Source organism: Bos indicus, chromosome 19 (genome assembly GCF_029378745.1).
Source record: "Bos indicus isolate NIAB-ARS_2022 breed Sahiwal x Tharparkar chromosome 19, NIAB-ARS_B.indTharparkar_mat_pri_1.0, whole genome shotgun sequence".
Lineage (NCBI taxonomy): Eukaryota > Metazoa > Chordata > Mammalia > Artiodactyla > Bovidae > Bos > Bos indicus.
The window spans coordinates 13250606-13275249 of NC_091778.1; the positions used below are offsets into that span (position 1 = coordinate 13250606).

The 24644-nt window shown below is 39.0% G+C and overlaps 1 protein-coding gene across 1 annotated transcript in view; it reads right to left on the reverse strand.

Annotated features, from left to right (window-relative positions):
* Positions 1-24644, reverse strand: part of BCAS3 (BCAS3 microtubule associated cell migration factor) — a 586026-nt gene that overhangs the window by 274494 nt on the left and 286888 nt on the right. Inside the window, exons 23-25 of the mRNA XM_070774269.1 lie at positions 15749-15849; positions 13143-13339; positions 7095-7192 (exon numbers count right to left, since the gene is read on the reverse strand). Of these exons, the coding sequence (XP_070630370.1) occupies positions 7095-7192; positions 13143-13339; positions 15749-15849 (396 nt within the window). The remainder of the gene's footprint in view (positions 1-7094; positions 7193-13142; positions 13340-15748; positions 15850-24644) is intronic.

Here is a 24644-nt window from a genome sequence, read left to right on the forward strand (position 1 = left end):
GAATGAAAAAATGGTATAGTCATTTTGGAATACTTCCTTGGCAGTTCCTAATAAAGCTAAACACATGCCTACCTTCTGAGCCAGCGATTCCAATCCTATGTACATGCCCAGAAGATATGAATTGACTATGTCAAAAAAAGACTTATACAGCAAAGTTTATAGCAGCCTTATTAATAATATGCCAAAAGCTAAAAACAACAGAGTAATGGATACATAAACTGTGTTATATTCAAACTATGCTGCAATGTAAAAAAATGAACTAGCGATACTTGTAATACTTGAATGAATCTCAAAAACATTAAATTAAGCAAAAGAAGCCAGATGCAAGAGAATGTACAGAATGATTCTATTTACTTCAAGTTCAATATAAACAAAGCTAATTTACGATGATAAAAGTCATAGTCTGGGTCAAAGGTAGTCTTGACTGGAGGAGGAATAAAGGAACTTTCTGAAATGATGGAAATAGTCTAACTTTGATCTGAGTGGTGATTATCTGGGTATGAAAACTGATCAAGCTGTATGATTAAGATATGTGCATTTTTGCTATATGTAGACCATACCCTAATTAAAAAAAAATCCTTCAAAGATGATCTAAAGTATACACGTATCAATTTTTCAAGCTAGAAGGAACTTTGCAAATAACCTACTTCAATTCTTTTCTTCATTTTATAGAAGTAAGCCTTGGGTTTTGAAGCCATTTCTTAAAGAGCTAGTTCCAGGCAGAGCAGAGACTAGAACCAAAGATCTGTAAGTGACTAGTCACTATTCCTTCCACTGCCTCAAGCTTCAAAAACAAAACTGTTCCCAGGAACAATTATTTCCACTTTGATTATTTGCTTTAGTTTTTCTCTGACAGTTTTCAACAATATCCAGGGGAATACCCCAAGCTCTGGTTCCGACTAGTTGCCCGGGTGAGGTCCCGGGCTGCTTTTTAATTGCTCACTGGGCTTACACAGTCAGTGGAGAGAGGCTCCTTTGTTTGTTTCTAAGTTCATAGATGGCACCTATAAGCATAAGCCGCTCAGGCTCTTGGACACAATTTAAAATAGTGTGGCACTAACAGTTTGACACTAATGTCACTAAGACAAATGGAATCCCCGGTTCAGACTTAAACAAATTCTAATACTGCCCCCAATATTGTCCCTCTGCCACCACAGTCTCAGGCAACAGACTACATAAACAGTCCAGCCTTGTATTAAAGATGTAGTAATAACGGTACAAAAAAGAAAAGTTGGGTCTTTTGGCCCAAAAGTCTCATGTAAATAATGTGGTACCCTGGTATATCAACAGTAGGGAGAATTCCATCAATTCCTTCTCCAAACGCTTAGGAAAGACTTAAAGGCATGTCATGGACTTGGTGCTTGCAACAGAGAAAGCCAAGGCGAGCTTTCAGCTGACACAAAGATTTATTCAAAGAAGCAATGTGTCATCAGAAAAAAACTTTCCCAACAGCTTCTTCTACTTCTGTTTACAGTTTTTTCATCTTCAAGTGGGGCAATCATTTTTTCCTTAATTGTGCTGAGCTAAAATTTTCCACACTGTTAACTTGAATTTCATCTTCTAACATCCCATAAATATTAGAAAGAAGAATGAAAGGAGTATTTAAATCAGGAGGAGAGAGATGTGACTGAGCACTTTTGTGATGGGAAATCAGCTCTTTTCCCTATGTTCTTAATCTCTATAATTTACTTTTGATTCTATAGAGGCAGTAGGTGTTCACTAGATGAGAGCTGAAATAAGGCACAGACTTCCTCTTTTCTAATGAAAAAGCCAACCTTAATTATCTTAGTTTGAATATTTACTGTTCAAAGTATAAATAGTGTCACAGTAAAATTACTGACCTCCTTTTTCCCCCTCTAAGGGACTCTGTTCACAGGTCAGGACTAAGCCTTCTTTTAATTTCACCCTCATCCCTAATCCTCTTACTGATTCCACAAAGGCTTTGAATACCCAAGGTACAAGTATGCCTGGAGTTTTCGTCACCTTATAATCACAAAGACTATCTGGAACTCTATTAAATGAAAACCATATCATCTAAATAGCTCAATATTTCAAAAGAACTTTATAGCCTTTATATTTGGGAGTTATTTTAGGAAATAATTTGAACATATTCCTGCCCAAAAAGGTACAGCAAATTTTTATAAAGGGAAAAAAATTCTTTTTTTTTTCTTTTGTCTTTTGGCCATCCTGCATGGCATGTGGGGTCTTATTCCCTGATCTGGGATTGAACCCGTGCCCACGGCAGTGGAAACAGGGAGTCTTAACCACTGGACCACGAGGGAAGTCCCTTACATTCTTTTCACAGAGGCAGAGAAGAATGGCTAGGTAGGAAACATGACTTGTTGAAGGTTTTAGCAAGAGTTCAAGACCATGACTATAATACCATGGTGTCTATCACCTGTTATGAAAATCATGGAGCTAAGTGACCTCACCACGGTAGACTGAACGGTGTTTCTTATAAATCCCTTTGCTCTTACCACCAGCATCTCTTATGCCCCTGATGGCTTTAAGATACAATAACAAAGTCTGTATGCCTCTGATTGGAATGGCAACTATAGATACATGAAATATAGCCCTTAGGAATATAGTTCCCCCAGTGCATCAGAGAAATCTCTGTAAGATAAAACCATGCCTCCATAAGAATCTCTCTCCAGCAGAGATTTGGCTGCTGTAATAATATCCTTGTTGTCTACCCAACCATACTTTTCTAATAGGTATAATTTCTTTTAAGGAAATGGCAACCCACTCCAGTGTTCTCGCCTGGAGAATCCCAGGGACGGGGAAGCCTGGTGGGCTGCCATCTGTGGGGTCGCACAGAGTTGGACACGACTGAAGTGACTTAGCAGCAGCAGCACAAAATGCCAAATACACAAAGTAGGCACAATTGATCATTATAAAATCAATAAAATCAAACCAGTTTGGGTTTTCTTCAAGCAAACAAATTATTTAGATATCTGCAAGAATTGGGTGCTGAAAGCCTGAATTAATTAAGTCCTTAGAAATCATTTAGATGACTCCAGTTGTACAGAAAAAAGAACATTTCTCTTGAGTCAAGAACAGCAACAAATACCAGATCTGCAACTCTGTCCCTGTTTAGTGGAGTGTGTGAGGTAGCACCAATACCTGATATATCAAAGCATGCTGGAAAGAACAAGAACTTGTTTTACTGCTCTGTCACAGCTTCCCTTCCCCTCCTGTCAACTGCTCAGGAATGTACACCCAAGCTGCTCTCACCACTTCTAATAACATTTTCTCTATAAAATGTTTACTTTAGTAGAGTCTGACAAAGATGTCTGCTCTTCATACAAGTGGGGCATAACTTTGTCTTTGAATCTCAGTTGCTTTGAGTTCTTTCTTGGTAAACACCAATTTCCATAGTAAAACTACAAACGAGGACAAACAAACTTAGGACGAACCAGATCTTTCCAGGCTCTGCGTGGATGACTCACCAGCAATTAGAGCTGTTATTAAGTTATCCAACAAGTTATGCAGCCTGCACATCTTGAAACAAGAACTGCAGCCACCCAAGTGGGAAACAAAGTTTGAACAGGACCCTGACACTATTTCTACCTTCCTGCCCTTTCAGCCCTACACCTTTACCAGAAGGACACGGGTTACAAAGGACAAACAAAAGCAAGAAATTCTTAGATACCTAACCAAAAGAAAAGTACAAAGGGGAAAACAGGAAGTAATCATGACATGCGTTGTCTAGAAATACTGTCTGATTCAGACGCTGATGTTAATCAGGTGGATAGGAAAACTGGAGCAGTTCCTTCAGATCTCATTTTTCTGGGTAGCCTGTGTGTACAGGCAAATCTATGAAGTCCATTTCCAGAATGGCATTCTCCTTAGACAAGAAGGGAACCTCTGACAATTAACTTCGAAATCTGAGGCAGGGTAGTATTTTTTTCAGTCTCCAAATATCAGAGGAAACACGACATGGGAAGTAGCATCTACATATAAAACAATTATAGATCTGCTGAGTCTAAAATATACATATATAAAGAGACAGCAAGAAACTTGTTCACAGGTACCTAAAGGTATGGAATTTACACTATGCCTAAATCATCTAAGTTATTAAGTGAAAAACTTGTAGTTTAATACATCTCTGTGTGAAGGAGTGAAGCACAAACATACCACCTAATCAAGAGTCTCTGTAAGAATTTGCCAGCAAGAGTGGCACAATGTCCCACTGATTTTTGTTTCAGTAGAGTAACACTGTGGGACACACAGATACTGAAAGCAGAACATACAGATCCAAGGTGTAAATAATATTTTCACTTTGAAGATGGTCATAGCCATCAGAAGATCTGGTCATATCAAGTTGTATTTTTAAATTCTACTCCTTTGAAAAGTAATTTGATGAACAATAATTACACCACCACTAGTTTAGACAGAGCAAGAGCTGTCACTAAAATAAAGGGATAGCTACAAAGTCTGCCACAGGAACAATTAAAAAGACAATATGTTTAGTTGTATAAATTGTTTAAAGGTAAGACACAAAGCAAGGAACCCTGATAAGAGGAGGCGCCACACTGGTCATACCTCTCTAAGCAAAGGCAATCAAAACTCCAGATTAGCATCTTCATAACAAGCAGCTGACTCCAAGGCATGGGTCATAATCAGAGACGTATTTCCTGGTTCAGGAGCAACTAGACTCTTGTTAATAGAAGAATCTAAAACAGAATTTCCCTATAAACCTCTTTTCATAAAGAACCCAAATCAGAGTTTGAGATTAGCAGATGCAAACTATTATATAGAGAATGGATAAACAACAAAGTCCTACTGCACAGCACAGGGCACTGCAGTCAGTATCCCGCGATAAGCCACGGTGGGAAAGAACACGAAAAAGAAACGTACAACTGAATTGCTTCGCTGTGTAGCAGAAATTAACACTGCATTGTAAATCAACTGTACTTCAATAAAATAAATTAAAAAAAAAAAACCAAATCATTTATAGTTTATCTTGTTAAATCAATAGAAAAGTAACACTGTTACAATAGTGGCCCCACTAGACACAATCGATGAAGTTTTGCCAACAAAATATTATCTGCCCACTTAAAAAAATGTGATCAGTGAAAGAGATCCAGACCATTGGAGAGGTGGAAAATAACTCACAGAAGTCTAATTCCTCATCTATGGTGTTCTTTAGCTCAGCTAGAGAAAGCACACGCATTTCATTGCTCTGGCTGTCATTCTGAAAGGGGCTAATGATTTTCTGCAATGAAAACAGGCTGAGAAAAATAATGGAACTTAGTCACCAAGAAGTAAAGACAAGTCAAGCAGAGGCTCAGAGCTGGGAGAACAACATCCGAGAAACTGCTGTGTGTTTCACTGATAGAAACCTAAGTGTTGATAAATCAAGACATACGATCTATTCCTTACTCAAACATCAACAGGAAACTCTTCTTGCAGCAGAGTTAAACAAAATTATGGAATCAATAGTTCATTGAAATTCCTCTCTGTGGCATGAGAGAACTTTATAAAGAGCTAAAGTTGAGATAGTGCTATATGATATATACAGTCTTTCCCCAGACTATAGCATTGAATATGGCACATTTAATAATACACATGGCAACTGCTTTAGTGACGTGCATTTCATCTAACCAACGGCCAGTTACTTGACTCTAATAATATGGCAGTTTAATAATATAAAAAAACAAACCCCCCAATCAACAAAGCCTGCTACTGTAATCTTGAATAAAACACTTCAGGTTAAAATATATCATTTCCAGGATTCACAGTTGTAAATGATAATTCCATATGAACAGGATCTGTTAAGCATTCTCAGACCGAAACTATCAAAAAGATTTATTAAGTCACCTATCTCAATATCTCTTGCAGTGCAAGTCTAGGGACCTTAGATATTGCTGTGCTGGTTTCCAGGGGACAGCCCTGGTTGCCAAGCTAAAGCTGAGGAACAAGTATGAGTCCTCTAAAATACAAGTTTACACTAAGGATGAAAGCACAGCCCTCAACGTGGACCGTGCGCTCAGACACAAAGTGCAATCCACTGACAAACAGCTCAGAAAGCCAAGGAAAAGTACAAAACCCATTAGCTTTCAAACTTCGAAACGTCCAGAGACAGAATCAGAAACAGAAGCTTTGGTCTTTTAAAAGTGGCCTTCACAAATCAGTTTTGTGTTTGTTTCCATTTTCTTTCACAGTTTAAGCCTCAATCAGATCAGCTGTCTCCAGGGATTTTGAAATTGCTATAGATTAAAATCCTCTCTGACTCAACTGTTTGACTAATGCCGGGTGTTTAATAATTCTACTTGTAAGAGACTTTTTTTTGATGAAACCCTGCTGTATGAAAGTTTCAGATGCTCCACAGCTGTGCCATATAGAAAGCATCACTGTCCTTACTTTTGTTATCACTGCATTTAGAGATGAGAAAATGTATCATGGAAAACAGTTCTGTTATTTGGCAGATGGGACCAAAAACAATTTTACAATATTAATTTAGCAACCATCACCTATAGAGGCAAAGACCTATTTCCAGGTACCAAGGATACATATTCGTGGCTTGGTTCCAAGGATAGGAAGTTAATAACTGTTTTAGACGGACTTAAGTTAATGAATTTCTAAATTTCATGCTTTCAATAATAAAGCCATTTAGGCTATAGCAGTTGGACTCTCTGCTTCCACAGATCAGGCACTTTGATACTCCACCGGTTGAGTAAATTGAATCCATATATTGTATTTACGTTCTCTGTCAAGGTTGCTTTTCCACATTTGAGAGATCAAAGGCCAAAACAGTCATCAACCCTGTAGCCTTCAATACTGTGTTCATTACATTTAATCAAGTGCCAACTCCATGGTATCACTCACCAACCTTAACAATATTTAAATGCATGGCATTGTTTAGCAACAAATGTAGGCACAGTATTGTTTTAATACATAAACACACACACAACTTGCCACACTCGTGTGCACGCACACTTGCTTGCTCACATGCAGCCATCCCTCCTCATCCTCCTTCCCCAAGAGAAGAGAAAGATGGCAAGAAATATACAGTATCTACATTTGCAAGAAAAGAAGTTAAAAAGGCATGGGGGAAAAAGCCATTAAACATTTTGTATGCAGTCTTCTACCTGAGGCAGCATCAATCACGGTGGAAATTCCCCTTCGATCAGACACTGGACGGGATGACCCTGGCATGCTGACTGGGTCAGAGCGGACTGGCTGGATCCTGCAATGCAATTGAATTTAATTCACATATGTTACCAGCATCAAAACTGTCCCATGCTACAACAGACCTTAAATCGGCAATGCTGGAATAGCCCAGTCCATTAAAGAACCATTCACTCTAAAACAAGGCAAATGGGTGAACTGCAGTCCCTAAGGCTCTTGCAAAAGACTTAAAGCACAGTATTCTCTACACTCTGGACCCCTTCTTCTCTTTGTGTGGTTTTCAACAGCTTAAGGGGTTGAAAAACGGATGTTCATTTACAAAGGGGCAAATGAAATGGAACGAGAGAAGACACAAAACAAATTATGCTGAATCCTTGGACATCTGAAAAGTGTACGTGGCATCTAGAAAAATGGTACATAGGAAGCTATTTGCAAAGCAGAAGTAGAGCAACAGATGAAGAGAACAAGTATATAGACGCCAAGGTGGGGAAGGAGAAGTGGGATGAGTTGAGAGACGGAGGCTAACATATATACTATGTATAAAGCAGATAACTAATGAGAACCTGGTGTATAGCACAGGAAACTGCTCAAAGTTGATGGGAGGGGAGTTTGGCGGAGAATGGATACATGTATATGACTGGGTCGCTCTGCTGTGCACCTGAAACTACCACAACTATATTTTAGTGACACTCAAATACAAAATAAAAGGTTAAAAAAGGAAGATGAGGAGTTTTAAGAATCTTCAAATTCATGGATAGAATCGTTGCCTTCCTTAAAAGATATCAATTGATACAAAAATTTGAGCCACTCCCTTAAAATCCTTAAAGAAAATTATTTTACATATGGCAACAAGCATAGGATAACAAACCTAGACAGCATATTAAAAAAGGAGAGACATCACTTTGCTGACAAAGGCCCATACAGTCAAAGCTATGGTGTTTCCAGAAGTCATGTACTGATGTGAGAGGTGAACCATAAAAAAGGCTGAGTGCCAAAGAATTGATGCTTATGAATTGTGGTCCTGGAGAAGACTCTTGAGAGTCCCTTGGTCTGCAAGGAGATCCAACCAGTCCATCCTAAAGGAAATCAGTCCTGAATATCATTGGAAGGACTGATGCTGAAGCTGAAACTCCAATATTTGACCACCTGATGTGAAGAACTGACTCATTTGAAAAGACCCTGATGCTGGGAAAGATTGAGGGCAGGAGGAGAAGGGGGTGACAGAGGATGAGATGGTTGGATGGTATCATCGACTCAATGGACATGAGTTTGAGCAAACTTCAGGAGATAGTGAAGGACAGGGGAGCCTGGCATGCTGCAGTCCATGGGGTCGCGAAGAGTCGGATATGACTTAGCGACTGAAAAACAACACAGGATAACACAGCTGTGTTGGGATGTGGCTGCCAGGGGGTTAGCTAAAATCTCTACACTCTAACTGAGTTACCTCCACAATATCACTAATTAGCATGTAAGAATCAATTAGAATGTCAGCAAAATTGCAATTTACTACATATGAGTTTAAGTTGCTTGGGAATGGTAAATCTATTAATGCTAAGAGTCTAGTTCCAGCTGTATTTCTGCACTATTCACTGAAGGATTTCTGTATGGCCCAAAGAGCTGAGAGGCCCAGGCAACTTAAAGGAAAAAAGACTTACCATAATAGTCTAAGTGTGTATGTTTTGGCAATGCATTCATTCAATAAGTATTTGTTGAGTATTAGTTATGTGTCACTAGTATTCTAGGAACAAGCAGAAACAAAACACAAAATGCAAAGTCTGTGTGCAGATACATGGTATAGCACATGAGCATTCAAGACTGATGCAGAGGAAAACTAGTGTGAAAATGAATGAAATAGGTAAAAAAAGCTTGAAAAGAGGAAATGAGGGAATGAATGCATGGTCCACAGCAGAGTGAGAGGATTTTGTGGAGCTGGAACAGAAATTGGACCTCTATACAGTGTTAGGATGATGTATTTATATGCAAAGGAGCAAGAAGATCCCTTTAAAGACAGAAGTAGAAAAAGCAAACCCCTGGATTTGTGGCCAAGCATGATAAATGCAGGTCATCTTGACGAGCATGATTTGGCTTATGCATGGAGTTTATAGAGGATATTGATGAAGATAAGTTGATAAGCACCATGAGACATTACAGAAGCCTGACATTTCAATTACGGACTGTAGAAAAAGGGTCCTCACTGAAAGCACAGTAGGAATGTGTATGTGTTTGTTGTATGAAAGGAAGAAATAGGAGGGAGGTGAAAAATGCATTTGACCTAGCACTGGAAGTTGGAAATGCTGGTATGCTAATCACTGATCACTGCTCTAGCGGTGTACGACCCAGTAGCCCTTCTATATCAGCTTATTTTCCCAAGCCAGTTATGGTGATCCCATCGTCTCATGGTGAGATTAATTAGGTCTGCAATGAGTGGGTCTAAGCAAACGTGGGCCAATAAGAAAACAGGAAGAGTTTACTTCAAGTTTCTAGAAGAGCTGTTTTCTGGGTCTTAATGAAAAACAAGCAGCTAGTCTGTTAGATATGCTCAGTGCATGCAAATTAAAGCTGCCTCCCAGTCTAAATAACTTATGTGGGCTAATAAATTTCCTATTACTAATTCAATTTATACCACTGGAGTTTCTGAATCAGCCAGGGTTGTGGGTGGAGTGTGCTTTGGGCTAGATGAAAGCAGGCTGGCCAAGAACTGATGTACTGAAACCAGGCACCAGATACACAGGGGTTTAGTCTATTATTCTTCTTAATTTTACAAATTTTATATATGCTTGAAATGTTTCCATAAAAAAAAATACAAAAATAAAAACAAACTGGTAGGGGTGATGAAAATGTCCCAGAATTAGGAGGATGCAGCAGAACATAGTGACTACACTAAAACCACTGAACTGTACGCTGCGCTTTATGTTATATTCATTACATATCATTTAATAACATGATTAAAGTGTGAGGATCTAATGTATCACACAGTAACTACGGTTTTGATAATACTGAAGTTTGCTGAAATAGTAGAAGTTAAATGTTCTCACACAGAAAGATCACAACATACATATATAAAATGTATCAAACAATGGATGTATTAATTAACTAGATGAAAAAATGAAATGAAGTTGATTTCCCAGGAGCTAACCTTGAATGGAAAACTAGGTTTTATATCTCATTCTTTTACATTATCTATTTCTCAGGTCTATTCATAAATATTTCATTGACCTTTTTCTACATGTTAAATCCCTATTCCAAGTAAGGAGCGGCTCTAAGATTAGCCAGGCTCCCCTGGTGCCTCAGTGGTAAAGAATTCACCTGCCGATGCAGGAGACATGGATTCGTTCCCTGGGTCGGGACGATCCTCTGGAGAAGGAAATGGCAACCCACTCCAGTATACTGGCCTGGTAAATCCCACGGACAGACGATATTGGCGGGCTATTGCCCATGGGATCATAAAAGACTCAGACACAACTGAGTGATGAAACAACTCTGAGGTTAGCCATTCCTGATCCCCTCATGGATATGACAGCCAACAGCACACCTGACAGTTGCCATTTTGGTGAGGATACAGGAAGGCAGACTATCGCAGCATCATATTGATTCTCGGTGATCTGGGGTACAGAAGGCACTGGATGTGAAGGGCTGGTTGCACCAAAAGATCTAAACAAGACTTCACAATTTAAAGGAGAAAGTAAAATCAGCAGCCATAATGCCGAAAGAATTGTAGAACCAGACGTAAGGAGCCAGGATAAAGTGATGGCGCACAGAGACGAGGAGAATATCAGGAGTGGGATTTTTAATTGGATGTGGGGCAGGAAATGGTACTAAACAGGACACGTAATTGAAATAATGTGAGATAAGTCTGAATCTTTCATCAAAATTGTGTTCTAATGGGGTTAAGATCTTACCAAGGGCTCATATGCTCAAAATTTTAAATATAAACTGCAAGCAAAATACAACAAAATTATAAACCTGGGACTAATATAAAGGTTTCTAGTATTTATACATGCTCAACAAATAGGATATAAACAATTTAAAGATAAATACCAGGAGCTTTGTAGTATAAGAAAAAGGAAAAGTCCCTGAGGAAAATTCTAGAAGGACTTCAGGAATAAAGCTCTGTCGGAAGCAGCAAGTTAGAGAGCTCTTAGACAAAGACCTGCATCTGAAATAAGGGGTAACGAAGAAAGCTAGAGGAGGTCCACAACCAAGCAACAGGGCCAGCCCTGGGACTCTGCGCTCCCAATGCAGGGGGCCTGGGTTCAATCCCTGTTCAGGGAACTAGATCCCACATGCCGCAGCTAAGTGTATGCTGCAAATAAAGATCCTGCATGCAGCAACTAAGACCCAGCATAGCCAAATAAATAAAAATTTAACAAATTCAAAGGAACAGAGCTGGGTGTACAGAGCTGGAGATGTTCTCTAAAGAAAAAGGACAGGATCTTATCAGAACAGCAGGTGACAGTCATCAGAAAAAAAGGCAGGGAGGGTGGTCGCTGAGAATCTTGTAAATAGTAAAGAGAATAAACATAGTTTTATAGGTCCATTTTATTACTATTTAAGCAACAGAATAACCTACAAAAACAGATGAATATGCACTGAATCACTAAGCTGAGAACTGACTCTGCCTGACTTCCTGAAAATGGATCATACTTTATAACTGCTTTCTGGGAAAATGGTCCAGCATCCACCGAGTTGCCTCACAACTTAAGAAAAGTTCTATTTCTAGAAAGCTGAAGAAAATATAATAGACCCAAAAGAGCAAAAAAAAAAAAAAAGTGAAGAAATAAAAAGCGAAAGAAAACTAAAATACTTGAAAAGGTATTACAGGAGACATGTTTCATTCCCTGTGCATGTGTGCTAAGTCGCTTCAGTCGTGTCTGACTCTCTGCAGCCCTACAAACTGCAGCCCACCAGGCTCCACTGTCCGTGGGATTCTCCAGGCAAGAATACTGGAGGAGGGTGCCATTTCCTCCTCCAGGGAACATTTCCAGGGATCGAGCCTGGGTCTCTTATGTCTCCTGCACTGGCAGTGGGTTCTTCGCCACTAGTGCCTCCCGGGAAGCACTACATGAGTTGTTCTTAAAGAGGATGAGATGGTGGGATGGCATCACCAACTCAATGGATGTGAATTTGAGCAAACTCCGGGAGATAGCGAATGACAGAGAAGTCTGGTGTGCTGCAGTCCACGGGGTCGCAAAGATCTGGACACAACTTAGCAACTGAACAGAAAGAAGAAACTAGTCTTAATTTACCTCTACAACAGCTTTTGCCTTAACAAAGAATAAAAATTGGTTATATATTTGTATACTTACAGTATAAAAATTTGTGACTAATGTTGACAAAGAAGTAGAATAAAAACATATTCCCAACATATGATTGGAACACATTTTTCAAACAATTTTTTAAAAAAGAGATGCAAGAAAAAAGTGAGAGGGTTATTTTAGATTGAAATAAACATATAATGTAGAAATTCTTCTGAAAAGAACACAAAGAAAGGAAATCATATTGCATTAGACTGGGCCCTTCATCATCTGTTGTACCTTGATATGTCAAGTCTTGGTATAACAAATTAAATTGCTAAGCAAATTTAAGTTGCAAAAGTCAAAAAGTTCTCAATTATGTTTAAAAAAAAAACCTAAAAATAAAAAGCATACTCTGTAAACTTTGTATAATGATTCTTACAAGTGAGGATCAAAGAATATATATGATGAAAACACAGAGAGAGAGGATAATCAGAAATACAAGAAAGGCAACATAAAATAGGATGGCTTTTAAAAGTGCACTGAATATTCGATCCAGGAAAGTACAATCTAGAACACAAATATTTATGGGAGGTGATGAGATCTCACGTAAGATCCTCAGTGATTAATAATGAATCACAAGTCACAGTGCAACAACATGTGTTCTGCAACATGACACAGTGTAAAGGGGGGAAATGTAAAGATTATCTAAGATGTTCACCACAAATGAACATATTAATCTGGTCAAATCTCTCTCTAGTTCTTATTTCTTACCTGAGACTGTTGAGGTCAAGATCATCTGTATCAAAATCTGAAAGGGGCTGTGGAGTATCACTTGGACCATGAGACTGCAACACAGATGAACTGGATGATATGACTGTGGTTTGGCCTGAGGGATGGATGGTTTTGAACTGGAACTGTGGACCCATCCATAGACGTCTGTGGGGTCCGGTATGCGTTACAATTTCTACCTGGAACAGATCAGAAATCATGATTGAGATGTATCATGACCACCCTCTGAGAGCCTTTCATGATCCCCCCATCTCATCTCTGAACGCTCACATTCTCTAAGAAGCCCATCTTAACCTAGTGGGAGAGGGAGAGGGTGTCATCCACAATCAGAAAGTTGTGACAACAGCAGCCTGTATAGACATTCACTACATCCATCTACTGGTTTTTGTCATAATATAATAAAAATTCATTTAGTGTTTGTATGTGTATAAACACACACACACCCCCCCCCACACACACAACGCAAAAATCACACAAATATAAAAGGCCCAGTTGCCTGCCTCATACACCTAGCATCAGCTGCCTAAGGACTACTTTTTTCACTCATTCTAGACAGTCCTTATCACTCTGCGGGCATGCAATGAACACTACACTTGTCAATCCACATATTAAAAGTAATTCCTTCACTGAGGACTAAGCTCATAACAAACGAAGTTGTTCTTGAACTATCCAAGGATAAGAAAACGTCTGAAATAATTTAACACTCACAGCCAGTTTCTTTCCACAATTAAATATTGTAATATTTACTATACTTCCCTCAAAATTCCCCCAAATTCACTTTTAAAGGAAGACAGGATTACAAATTTTCTCTCAAACTAGATTTGTCTTCAAAAATACCATTTCTTAACTACAGTGTTTCCTCAGCTCCCATGAATGTTGACATAGGTATTTTAAATGCTGCAGAACAGTAATACCAAAATGCCTTATGAATTTCATGCTCTATGGAAGAGGCAGGGAATGTTGCCAATATTAGACAAAGCAGAGAGGAAGACATGCGGTAAAACCTAAAAATAAACATGTGATTTTATAAACGAGCGACTTGAATGAGAGACTAAATATGCAAACCTTTGGTGAGACACTATTTCTCAATGTCTTATAATTGCTACATCCACGTCTATACACACAGTTCATAGAACTGACTTCCCATGGGCCTTAGTGTTGCCCTGAGTTCTTCTATATTTAATCACATTTCTCTGATTGTGGTGATTAATTCTTAACAAAACACAACTGAAAAGGTTCTCGGAGTGCAGCTCCGTGTTTGTGAAGTCCTAACGGGCAAAAGCACCATGGTCTTGGAACAATATCCACATTCCCGCTAATCACGGGGAGAAAACGACTCAGATTTAGGACAGTGATTTCTCATTCAAGGAGTTGTATTCAGCAACATAAATGAGGCCACAGATAAAGCATGCTGTGTATTTTAAGCTCAAAACCATCAGTGTCACAGAGCCGAGAGGTAAACAGATGCCTGTGCAATTTCACTGAGGCGATGGCCAGATGTTCCAGCTCATCCTCCTGTTGTGTGCGGTACAAACATATTGTGTATACTTTCACACTGACAGCACACATTACCCCTTTTTCTATTTGAAAAGTTGAAGTGAAGGACAGTGGTTTCTCTGCCAGCATCCTTTTTCTAAAAGCTTCGTTTGTGGTATCCTCAAAAAAGGATGCACCTCCATGTGCAACCTAAAGGAGCTTTTCCTGTGAGTATTTTCAGTGTGATGAAATGTCTGTCACCTAGAAATAATTTCATTCTCTGGTTTCCAGATTCCCTTTAGTAGTTTGGGCTCTCCTCCCTGAGAAAGCAGTGAAACTGCACCCGGGCCCCTAGGAGGCACCTGTCTGCTGAAAAGCCGCGGGATTTGGTAATCCGAGACCCGGTCATTAACTTCGCCCAGTGATGTCAGACTTGAAACAGACATAACAGCATCTGTAATGAAGTCACTTGTAATCTCATCATTTTGAAATCTGCCCGAGTATCTTTTATTTCAAAGCCCTTGAGATGAAGACAGCTTCACCTGGCAGGGGGAGGAAGGGTCAGTGGAAGCTGTTACAGGACTGGTTTGGAGACCCTTGGAAGCCATGTTACAAGAGCTTAGGAAAGGAAGGCCAGCCCAGCACTTGGGCAAATTAGGAGGCAGAACTTCCCTAATCAAAGTCTGGGCCCAGTCTTCAGAAAATGTTGCCTCCACAAAAGAAAGCCTGAAGATTGCTGAATGGCTTCACCATTTTAACCAGGCCAGTTCTTATCTTAATCCAAACAGTCCATCTGAAATCCAGGGTTCTGGGGGATATAAATGGCTTGTTTGAAAGATATTCGTACTTTATGTTCTCTGCATGAAAGCTAATGTACACACACATATATGTATATGTGTGTATAAAATATATGTATATGTAGCCCTGCAGCAGTATTTCTGAGAAATTCTTAATATGGAAAGATGATTAATTCTTGATGATCCTAAAAATAACCCGAATTCTGCCCATTTTCCTCTAAGGAAAAAAAATTTTTTTTAATTTCGAGAATAAAGAGAGAGAAATGGAGCTCTGTTTTCTGTCACCTTAATAGACCCGATGTTTCCGAGTCTCACCTGAGACAGCCACTCTTCATCTTCCTGTCCGCTATGGTCAGAAGCTAAACTGTCGTAGGACCCGTGCCGAGTAATGGGCCCAGGGCTTCCAGGGGGGGCCACTGACGGAGAAAGAAAACGTATTTAAACAACTTTAATCCATGCTGTGAAAAAAAAAAAAAAAAATGAATATGGGCATAACCATCCTGGATACTGTGGTGATTTATAAGCTAAAATAAGACATTTAACACACAATTCAAATAACTAATGAAGAAGAAAGATTAAATTTCTTAGGAGCAAGAAAAATCTCCAACTAGGAGCACATCTTAAAAAATATCTGTGGGAATCTAATCATGACATGTATCATTGTTGAAGAAATAAACACTTAACTGAATCTTAACAACGTAAGTACATAAGAAGCAGTGACGATTCCATTGCCTGTGCAATGTAACTGCTACACCTCAGGACACTTCAATGCCTTCCACCTAACAAAGAAATTAAGTTGATGCAGTTCTTATACTCTGGGAAGGGGTTTTAAAAACAAGTATCATATAAGATTCTTTAAGAGTATACTTAATAGTTTCACATAAATGGAAGGCATTAAAATATTTTAAATTTTAAAGCACTTTTAGTTCCTAAAACAATGATTCATCAAAAGAAATGTTTCTTTTTTTTTTTTAATGCTTCTATAGTTTCCCTGATTTTTAGGTCATAGGATACAGGCTTAAAACAGAAACAGCCCACTTCTCATACACAGACGAACCTCTGCTTAGTGTCACTCAGGTGTGTCCTGGTACGTCAGGTCTGTCCATGGAATCCTCCAGGCAAGAATACTGGAGTGGGTAGCCATTCTTTTCTCCAAGAGATCTTCCTGACCCAGGGATTGAACCTGGGTCTCCTTCATTGCAGGAAGATTCTTTACTAATAGTAAACATGCCTAGGTTAGGGAGATCTCGTGGAGAAGGGAATGGCTACCCACTCCGGTATTCTTGCCTGGAGTACTCCATGGACAGAGGAGCCTGAAGGGCTACAGTCCATGGGGTCACAAAGACTTGGACATGACTGAGTGACTGATCTTTGCTTGCTGCTGCTAAGTCACTTCAGTCGTGTCTGACTCTGTGCAACCCCACAGACGGCAGCCCACCAGGCTCCCCCGTCCCTGGGATTCTCCAGGCAAGGACACTGGAGTGGGTTGCCATTTCCTTCTCCAGTGCAGGAAAGTGAAAAGTGAAAGTGAAGTCGCTCAGTCGTGTCTGACTCAGCGATCCCATGGACTGCAGCCGACCAAGTTCCTCCGTCCATGGGATTTTCCAGGCAAGAGTACTAGAGTGGGATGCCATTGCCTTCTCCAGATCTTTGCTTAGTCAAAGCAAAAAAATGATTCAGTAAACATTTATTGAGTTCCTAGGAAACAAATATTATCCCAACAAAAACTTACTTAGCCTCCTCTACTTAAAGTCTCATACTTTTTATTTGCTTATTTTTATTATAAAAGAGGACTTTAATTTTTTAGAACAATTTTAGGTTCAAAACAAAATGGAAGAGAAAATACAGAGATTTCTCATACATTCTCTCCCTCATTAAACATTTTAATACTAAGAGAAATAAAGCAATAAAGTACTGAGGGGAAATAGAGAAAAGAAAAAAGAAGAGAACCAAAGAGGAAGGAAAGATGGTGACTACTGAAGAAACCTGGAAGAGACAGAAAAGAATGAGAGAAAGAAAATAATCTCAGAATTTCTACCACCCAGAGATATGTTTCTATACTTCAATATGTATATTTTCCAAAGGCTACAATTCTAAAATTGAAATCAGAGGATATGAACATATCTATATTTCTTAATGCATATTCCCAGAAAAAGACATACATTTCCACAAGGAGTAACTCACAAGCCAATCTCACAACGCTCTTGCCAGAACAAGTATTTTGAAGAACTAAATCTTAACAAAACAGGTTTAAGTGAGGTAGACAGAGCAGAACGTAGGGCAAGATTTTAAAGAAGACATACTCACCAAAACCTTATCTTAGCTAGCTGGGAGGGGAGAAATGACGCTTAAGCCAGTCAATCACTCATCAGAGGGAGATAAATAGTATTAAAATATAAGATTTGCAATGGTTAAAACTATTAGCTGTTAGTTCTTCAAATCCTAGTTCTGCAGCTGAGAGGCAGGCTGGCAGCTGGCACGAAATACAAGTGACCACCAAAGCAAAACAATTCCCTATATTCTGAATATCATGAAGAAAAGAATATCATAATAATCAATGTTGAAGCATCCTTTTAAATAAAAACTGATATGTAATTATGTTTGTAAAAGGTTAGGTGTTTCCCAACCACTTGTAATATTTTAATAAATAAAGGTGAAATTCTTAATATAGAACAGAGCAAGAGTATGCCTCAAAGCTGCCCTCTCCTTAAAGACTAATCAAGAAGCCAACTAAGGACAAATAGTTAGAGGTCAGCACTCTTTGGAACGCAGCTGAGGCCAGAGAAAATTTTAAAGAGGTGAATGAATAGGCCATGCGTACATCTGAGAAGAAAGAGTTACAGAAAATATCAATTACAAAGATTTTGAAGTGGGAACATGAAATGTTTCGGTCATGTCAGAAAGCCAGTATGGTAGGTGCGGTGAGGGAAGCTGAGAGTGGAAGATGAATCAGGAAGGCCAAGAAGCCAGGGAGGGAGGGTCAGCAGATGGTTTAGGACTTTTTTTTAAAATAAAACTAGGATAGACAGATAACTGGAAAAATTGGAAGAGAAGTTGAGAAATTATACCCTTGTGTTACTAACCAGTACCTAATGTGATTTTTCCCCCCAAGAGTTTATAATATACCCAACATGTGCTGAGCCCAGCCTACTACCTGTTGCAGAATAAACACTTTATAAATAAATGAATGAATGGAGCTTTTGATTCTAGAATAAATAATGAAGGCTACCAGGATGGTAGGATACTTATTCACTCATCATCAAAATGGGGATAAACTTGGGACTTCCCTAGTGGTCCAGTGGTTAGGATTCTGTGCTTTCACTACCGAGGGCCTAGGTTCAATTCCTGGTCAGGAAACTAAGTACCTGCAGCTGCAAGGCATAGCCAAAAAAAAAAAAAAGATATGTATGGAAGGGTAAATTTAAAAATAATCTAATGGCAGAGAATGGTGAGGAAGAGGATTATAGCTGAAAAAAAACGTCAGTCATGAGTTGATGACTTTTGAGAATTACAGGTACATGGAGAGTCATTATACTGACACAATTTGTTTGTAATTTTGTGTATGTCTGAGATTTCCCAGGTGAAAAGTTTCTCAAGGAGGAAAAAAAAATCTCTTTCTACTCTTCCTCTTCTTCCCCTCCAACCTGTTTCCCAAAGGAACTGGTAAAAATACCAATCATATATCTATGAACCATTAAATCTGAATCCTAAATTTCTAAATAGAGATTGTGAGAAGAGTTACCATACTTTATGTTCACTAAAAAACAGTATTTCAATTAAGAATGCTTGGAAGAATTCAGAAGATTCACAATATAAAAATATGTGTAGTGGAAAAATATTTTTCAACATAAAGTAAATATCCTTTATCTCTCCCTCACATTTCTTTACATTTAAAACTTTCTCCAATCCAGGTAGGAAGAAAACTCCATGATTACTAGCTGGTGGAAACAATGACATACCCAGTCACAAAGAAGAGAGGAATTCAAAACCCTGACCCTGGGATAAGAAAGAGAGATTAAAAGTATGACAGTTAGGAGCAAAGCTTCCATGGTTTCCAAGCAGCTATTAGGAAAGACATGCAAAAACTGGAACAAGAGCCCCACAGACAGAAAGGGGAAAAAAGAGGGTTCCCAAGGAAGGGTACAAAAGTCAGAAAGTTTTAGGGATGAACAACTGTGAAAAACCCTAATTTCATTCTTGGGTAGTTTCAGGAAGTAGCAGGAAGTTCCACTTGGGAAACAGCATGGAGGTTTTACTCTTCTGCAGTGGAGAAGGTGTGCACATAGTGTGTTTTCACAGCTGAGCCTGTGACAACCTCTCCAAGTCCCCTGTGAATGTGATGATGAATATTTACTACACATTCAAGAGTAATATGGACAAGGTCCAGGCAATTGTCGGGCTTTGAAAAGGCTTTGAAACAAGGACGGATGCTACAAAGACCTATATGAACCAATGTGCTACTAGTTGCTCAGGCGTGTCCGACTCTGCAACTCTGCGGACTGCAGGCTGCCAGGCTCCTATGTCCCTGGAATTCTCCAGGCAAGAATACTGCAGTGGATAGCCGTTTCATTCTCCAGGGGATCTTCCTGACCCAAGGATTGAACCCAAGCCTCCTGCATTGCAGGCAAATTCTTCACCAGTGGAGCCATCAGGGAAGCCCGTGAACCAATACAACAGCCAACAATTAAATCTGGTAAGGAACTGGGACATCTCAGTGGTGAAAAAATAGAGGTAAAATATCTTCAACAATCCCATCTCATATCTTTGCACGATGTAAGCCCTACAGAATTTAGATGCAACTGTGTAGGAGGTTATAATTGATTGAGATTAATTTTTCCCTATTTGTTAGGACAGAGGTACAAAAGAGGACTAAAGAGAATTTATAGAAAAATGAAGTTACATATGTTGCAAGCCTGAGTTTAATGGACCAACATAAGCACCTTCTAGCTAAAGAAAAATAGTATCGTTTACATTTCCCAACTATTCTTAGGGGTTTCGCAGGTGGTTCAGTGGTAACGAATCTGCCTGCCAATGCAGGAGACGCAGGTTCAATCCGCGGGTCGGGAAGATCCCCTGGAGGAGGAAATGGCAACCGACTCCAGTATTCTTGCCTGGAGAAGCCCATGGACAGAGAAGCCTGGCGGGGTGCAGTCCATGGGGTCACAGAGAGTCGGACACGACTGAGCAAGCAGCACTGTTCTTAGATAGTTAATGATCCTGGGTTAGGAAAAGGGATATGGAATTTTGAAATAAAAATTTCTGCTATGCTCTATCCCTACTTTTAGTACAATCATTTAAAACAAGCCTATCCATCTAACTACAAAGGGTACACTGTCAACTTTTTTTACAGAATACAACTCCAAAAGTACTGCCTGTACACACAGGCATTTGATAAATATAGATCAACAACCCAGGGCAGGCTGAGCAGATCATTATGAGGTAACTGTGAGCTAGACTTTGTTTATATTGTGTTTTCAGGAAAGCAGATCATGCTTCTAGTGAGTAAATAAAAGCTAAAAAAAACCCACGAAGTGTATTTTAATGTCTTACAGTGATATATGAGTATGTGTACGTATGTGTGTATTCCTATGAATATATTTATACTTATACGTGTTTATGTGCAAAGCAAACAAAAAAAAAATCTTCAGTGTTGACCTTTGCAAGTTAGTCTCGTTAATCAAACCCCCCAAAATTTCCAAATCAGTAGAACAACCGAAGTAAAATTATGAACAGAAACATTGAATGGTCCTCTGAAAATACCCCTACAGCTGAATGCCCCATAACAAAATTCTCAGTCTGAAAACAGAAAATGTCAATTCATAATATAGATTCTCAAATTCATAAGTAGTTAGGAAGGGGATCAATGACCATAGAATTTTTACAAATTACCCACATAAAATATAGTAAAAGAATTATAAACATTGTATTAACAGATATCTAAAATGATACTCTGAAATCTCATTTTTAACATTAATTAATGGACTACTTAAAGGTTAGGATACATAGGTTTGAGTCAAGCTTCCAAGAATGAGTTATTACCAGTCCTGAAGAAAGGTAGAACTCTCTTGAAATTTCAGGCTGTTTTATCCAAAGTAATAACTGTATATCCTCAATTCCAAGAAATCAAATTCTTTTTAGAATACCCCGAAACTAACAGCTAGATCTCAATAACCTAAGTTCATCTGCAACAAATCTAGTCTTCCAGTTGAAAGAGAGAAAGTACATTTTTATCATTAATATTAATACACTTTATATTAGAACAGGTAATTACTTTTCTCAAGTGTATTGGCCACGGTTTGGATACTCAGGAAAAAATTAGATCCCCTAACTACTGAGTTTACAACAGGGGACAGAGGACCTAGATATTCTATTAAAGAAATGAAAGGAACAACTATTTGATCTCAGCACCATTCATCCTTAAAAGCAATGAAAGGAAAAAGAGTTGACAATACATTTGAAAGTTAAAAGAGACTAACCACATACAGGTTATAAGCATCGTTTTTCTAAAAACTAACACAAAGCATACTGCTGCACAATGAGCCGTGCTTATTTATAAACTCAATGAAGGGACAATCTATCTGATTCTGTTATGTTCTTGTTCTAGTCTTTCCTGCATCTCTTGAACTCCCAGTAATAAATTCTCGAAGCTTCAGAGGACACAGCTGCTGATCAAGCACAGGCTCCGCTGCTAGCGAAACTCCAAGCTCCCAACTTTAGGAGATGGTAAAAAAAAAACTGCTATACTTCCTGAAACGAAGCTCAGTGCCACTGGAATCAGAGAGATCTACTTCTCAAGTAAGGGGGTGTGGAGCAGGGCTGACCCAAATGGCATCTACTTTTTTATCTGAGATGCAACTTTCAGCTTTAACTGCTGTTGCAAAGCCTAAAATCAGTTCATATGTTGAACAAACAGCACTAGAAAGAAACTTAGAGAGTCTTTCAATATGAAGAAACAAAAATGGATCCCAAGGTTTTTATTTGGAAAAGTGAGTGTGAGCTGGGTCTTACTGGCAGCTGAGTGGGCTGCAGAATAAAGTATTCTCCAGATTCAGGACCAGACTCAGTTTTTGCTTGCCCCTACTCCTTAACATATCCCCACAAATCCTCTGCAAACAATAAAACCCTTACCATGCTGAAGTCTTTAGTGGAGACCTGAGAGGTGAATAATGTTGTGCCAGTATTATTCAGTCCTTCAGGTTATTTAGGGGAACAACATTCCTTTTTCTAGCAACAGAGAAATTTGTGAGTTAAATGACATCATGCTGCCTTGAATGAAACAGCTCAGGCTCAAAGTTCACCCAAAGGCCAACAGTGATAAACCCTCATCCAAGGACAAACTTCAATATATTTTCGGTACTTATTAAAAACAGCATTTATAGAGCAGCCATACAATAAGAGAAGGCTCTTTACCAAACTCTGTTTCTGATCAGAAAGCACTCAGGATCTGAGGAAGAAATTCTGCTTGGAAAGGTAGTTTCTTAGCTCAGAAAATAATATTTGCCTTTTAAGAAGAAAGGCTCAAAGACAAGTAATCCAAAAGCAAAACGGACTAAGGCATTTCCTAAGGAACAAGCAATTCACAGAAGAGGAAATACAACAGCCAACAAACACATATAAAATAGTAGTAATCAGAGACTTGAAAAATTTTACAGGTTATGCTTTCATACTATCAAACTGGTAAAAATTAAACTCTGGACTTTTAAAAAATAATTTTGTAAAAAGGAGAAGGCTTTCAGGTCAAAAATAACACACCTAACTATCTCTATGGAAGCCTAGAAGTTTTCTAACTTATAAATGTTTCCACTTATATGTAAAGGAATTTGCTGAATTTCACACATAGAATAATCTAGCAATAGCACGATGTATTACTGGCTACTCTGTTCATTATGAGCCATCTCTCGTACCAGTGCGACAACAGCTGAAGCACTCCAACACATATAAAAGGGAGCAGGTTTGACCCGCGCTATATATTAAACGGACCAGTGATCTTCCTCGCACCCTGACCCTGCGGTACCGCAGATGCTCCCTAATTAATTATTAAAGTTTTCTAACAGTCAGTCATTGTACGTCTCTGGTTTCACTTTCCTTTTATTCCACATTCCCAGAAGAACAGTCACAGGCAATATATAATTAGAAAACTGACGTATCCTCATTGCCTACGAGATAACAGATTTCATTGGGTAACTGACACAGGGTCATCTCTGCCCCACCTGCTCTTCTCCCTTGCGCTGCCCCCAAAGCATCATATAATATTCCCACACAAGACATAAGCTAAGGCGCTTTCGTTTGGTTCTTCCTGCGACCATAACGGTCCACTGCCGTTTTGCATCTGGACAAGCTGTACCTGGGGGGAGTCTGGAAGGGTTCACAGTTTAGTTTTGCTCATCCATGTAACTCTAAATGTCATAAAAATGGACCGATAGAATAAAACATAATGGCTTCATGCTATCAGCAAGATCAACTACTCCACTGAAAAGTTCAAACTGTCCCGGCACACTTCTGAGAACTGAATAGGCTGCAACATTTGCAATTAAGGTCACCTGGAAAGATACACACAATTTAATGTGTATTATGGCAACTCAACTCACAGTACAACCACATTATATATACATTAAACCAGCAGCAGGATAACTAGAAAAGTCCACCCTGGCTATTTTAAAGGAACATAGCCTGTCTGTATAATACCTTGCTTGCAGCTTACAGTTAAGTTTGTCTTGCCAAGGGTTAGATAACCTACTCAGAAAAATAAGTCTAAAAACAACAAAACCATTCTTATCAAAGCTCACCTTTACATAACAGTTGCCTCAGGGAAGAAAGGGATGAAGGAATGACTCATTTTCCCCTAAATATTCCTTGGCACCATTTAAATTGTGTATACTATGTACCAACTTGGGCTTCCCTGGTGGCTCAGATGGTAAAGCGGGTTCGATCTCTGGGTAGGGAAGATCCCCTGGAGAAGGAAATGGTAATCCACTCCAGCAATCTTGTCTGGAAAATCCCATGGACGGAGAAGCCTGATAGGCTACAGTCCATGGGGTCACAAAGAGTCGGATACGACTGAGCGACTTCACTTTCACGTACCAACTTAAAATTTGATAATTATAAAAGTTGGGGAATAAGCACAATACAAGTAATATGGTTAGTGAAATCAACCTAACAAGTCAAGAAGAGAAAACAGAGAAATCACAAGCACTTCAGTGAATGATGGAAA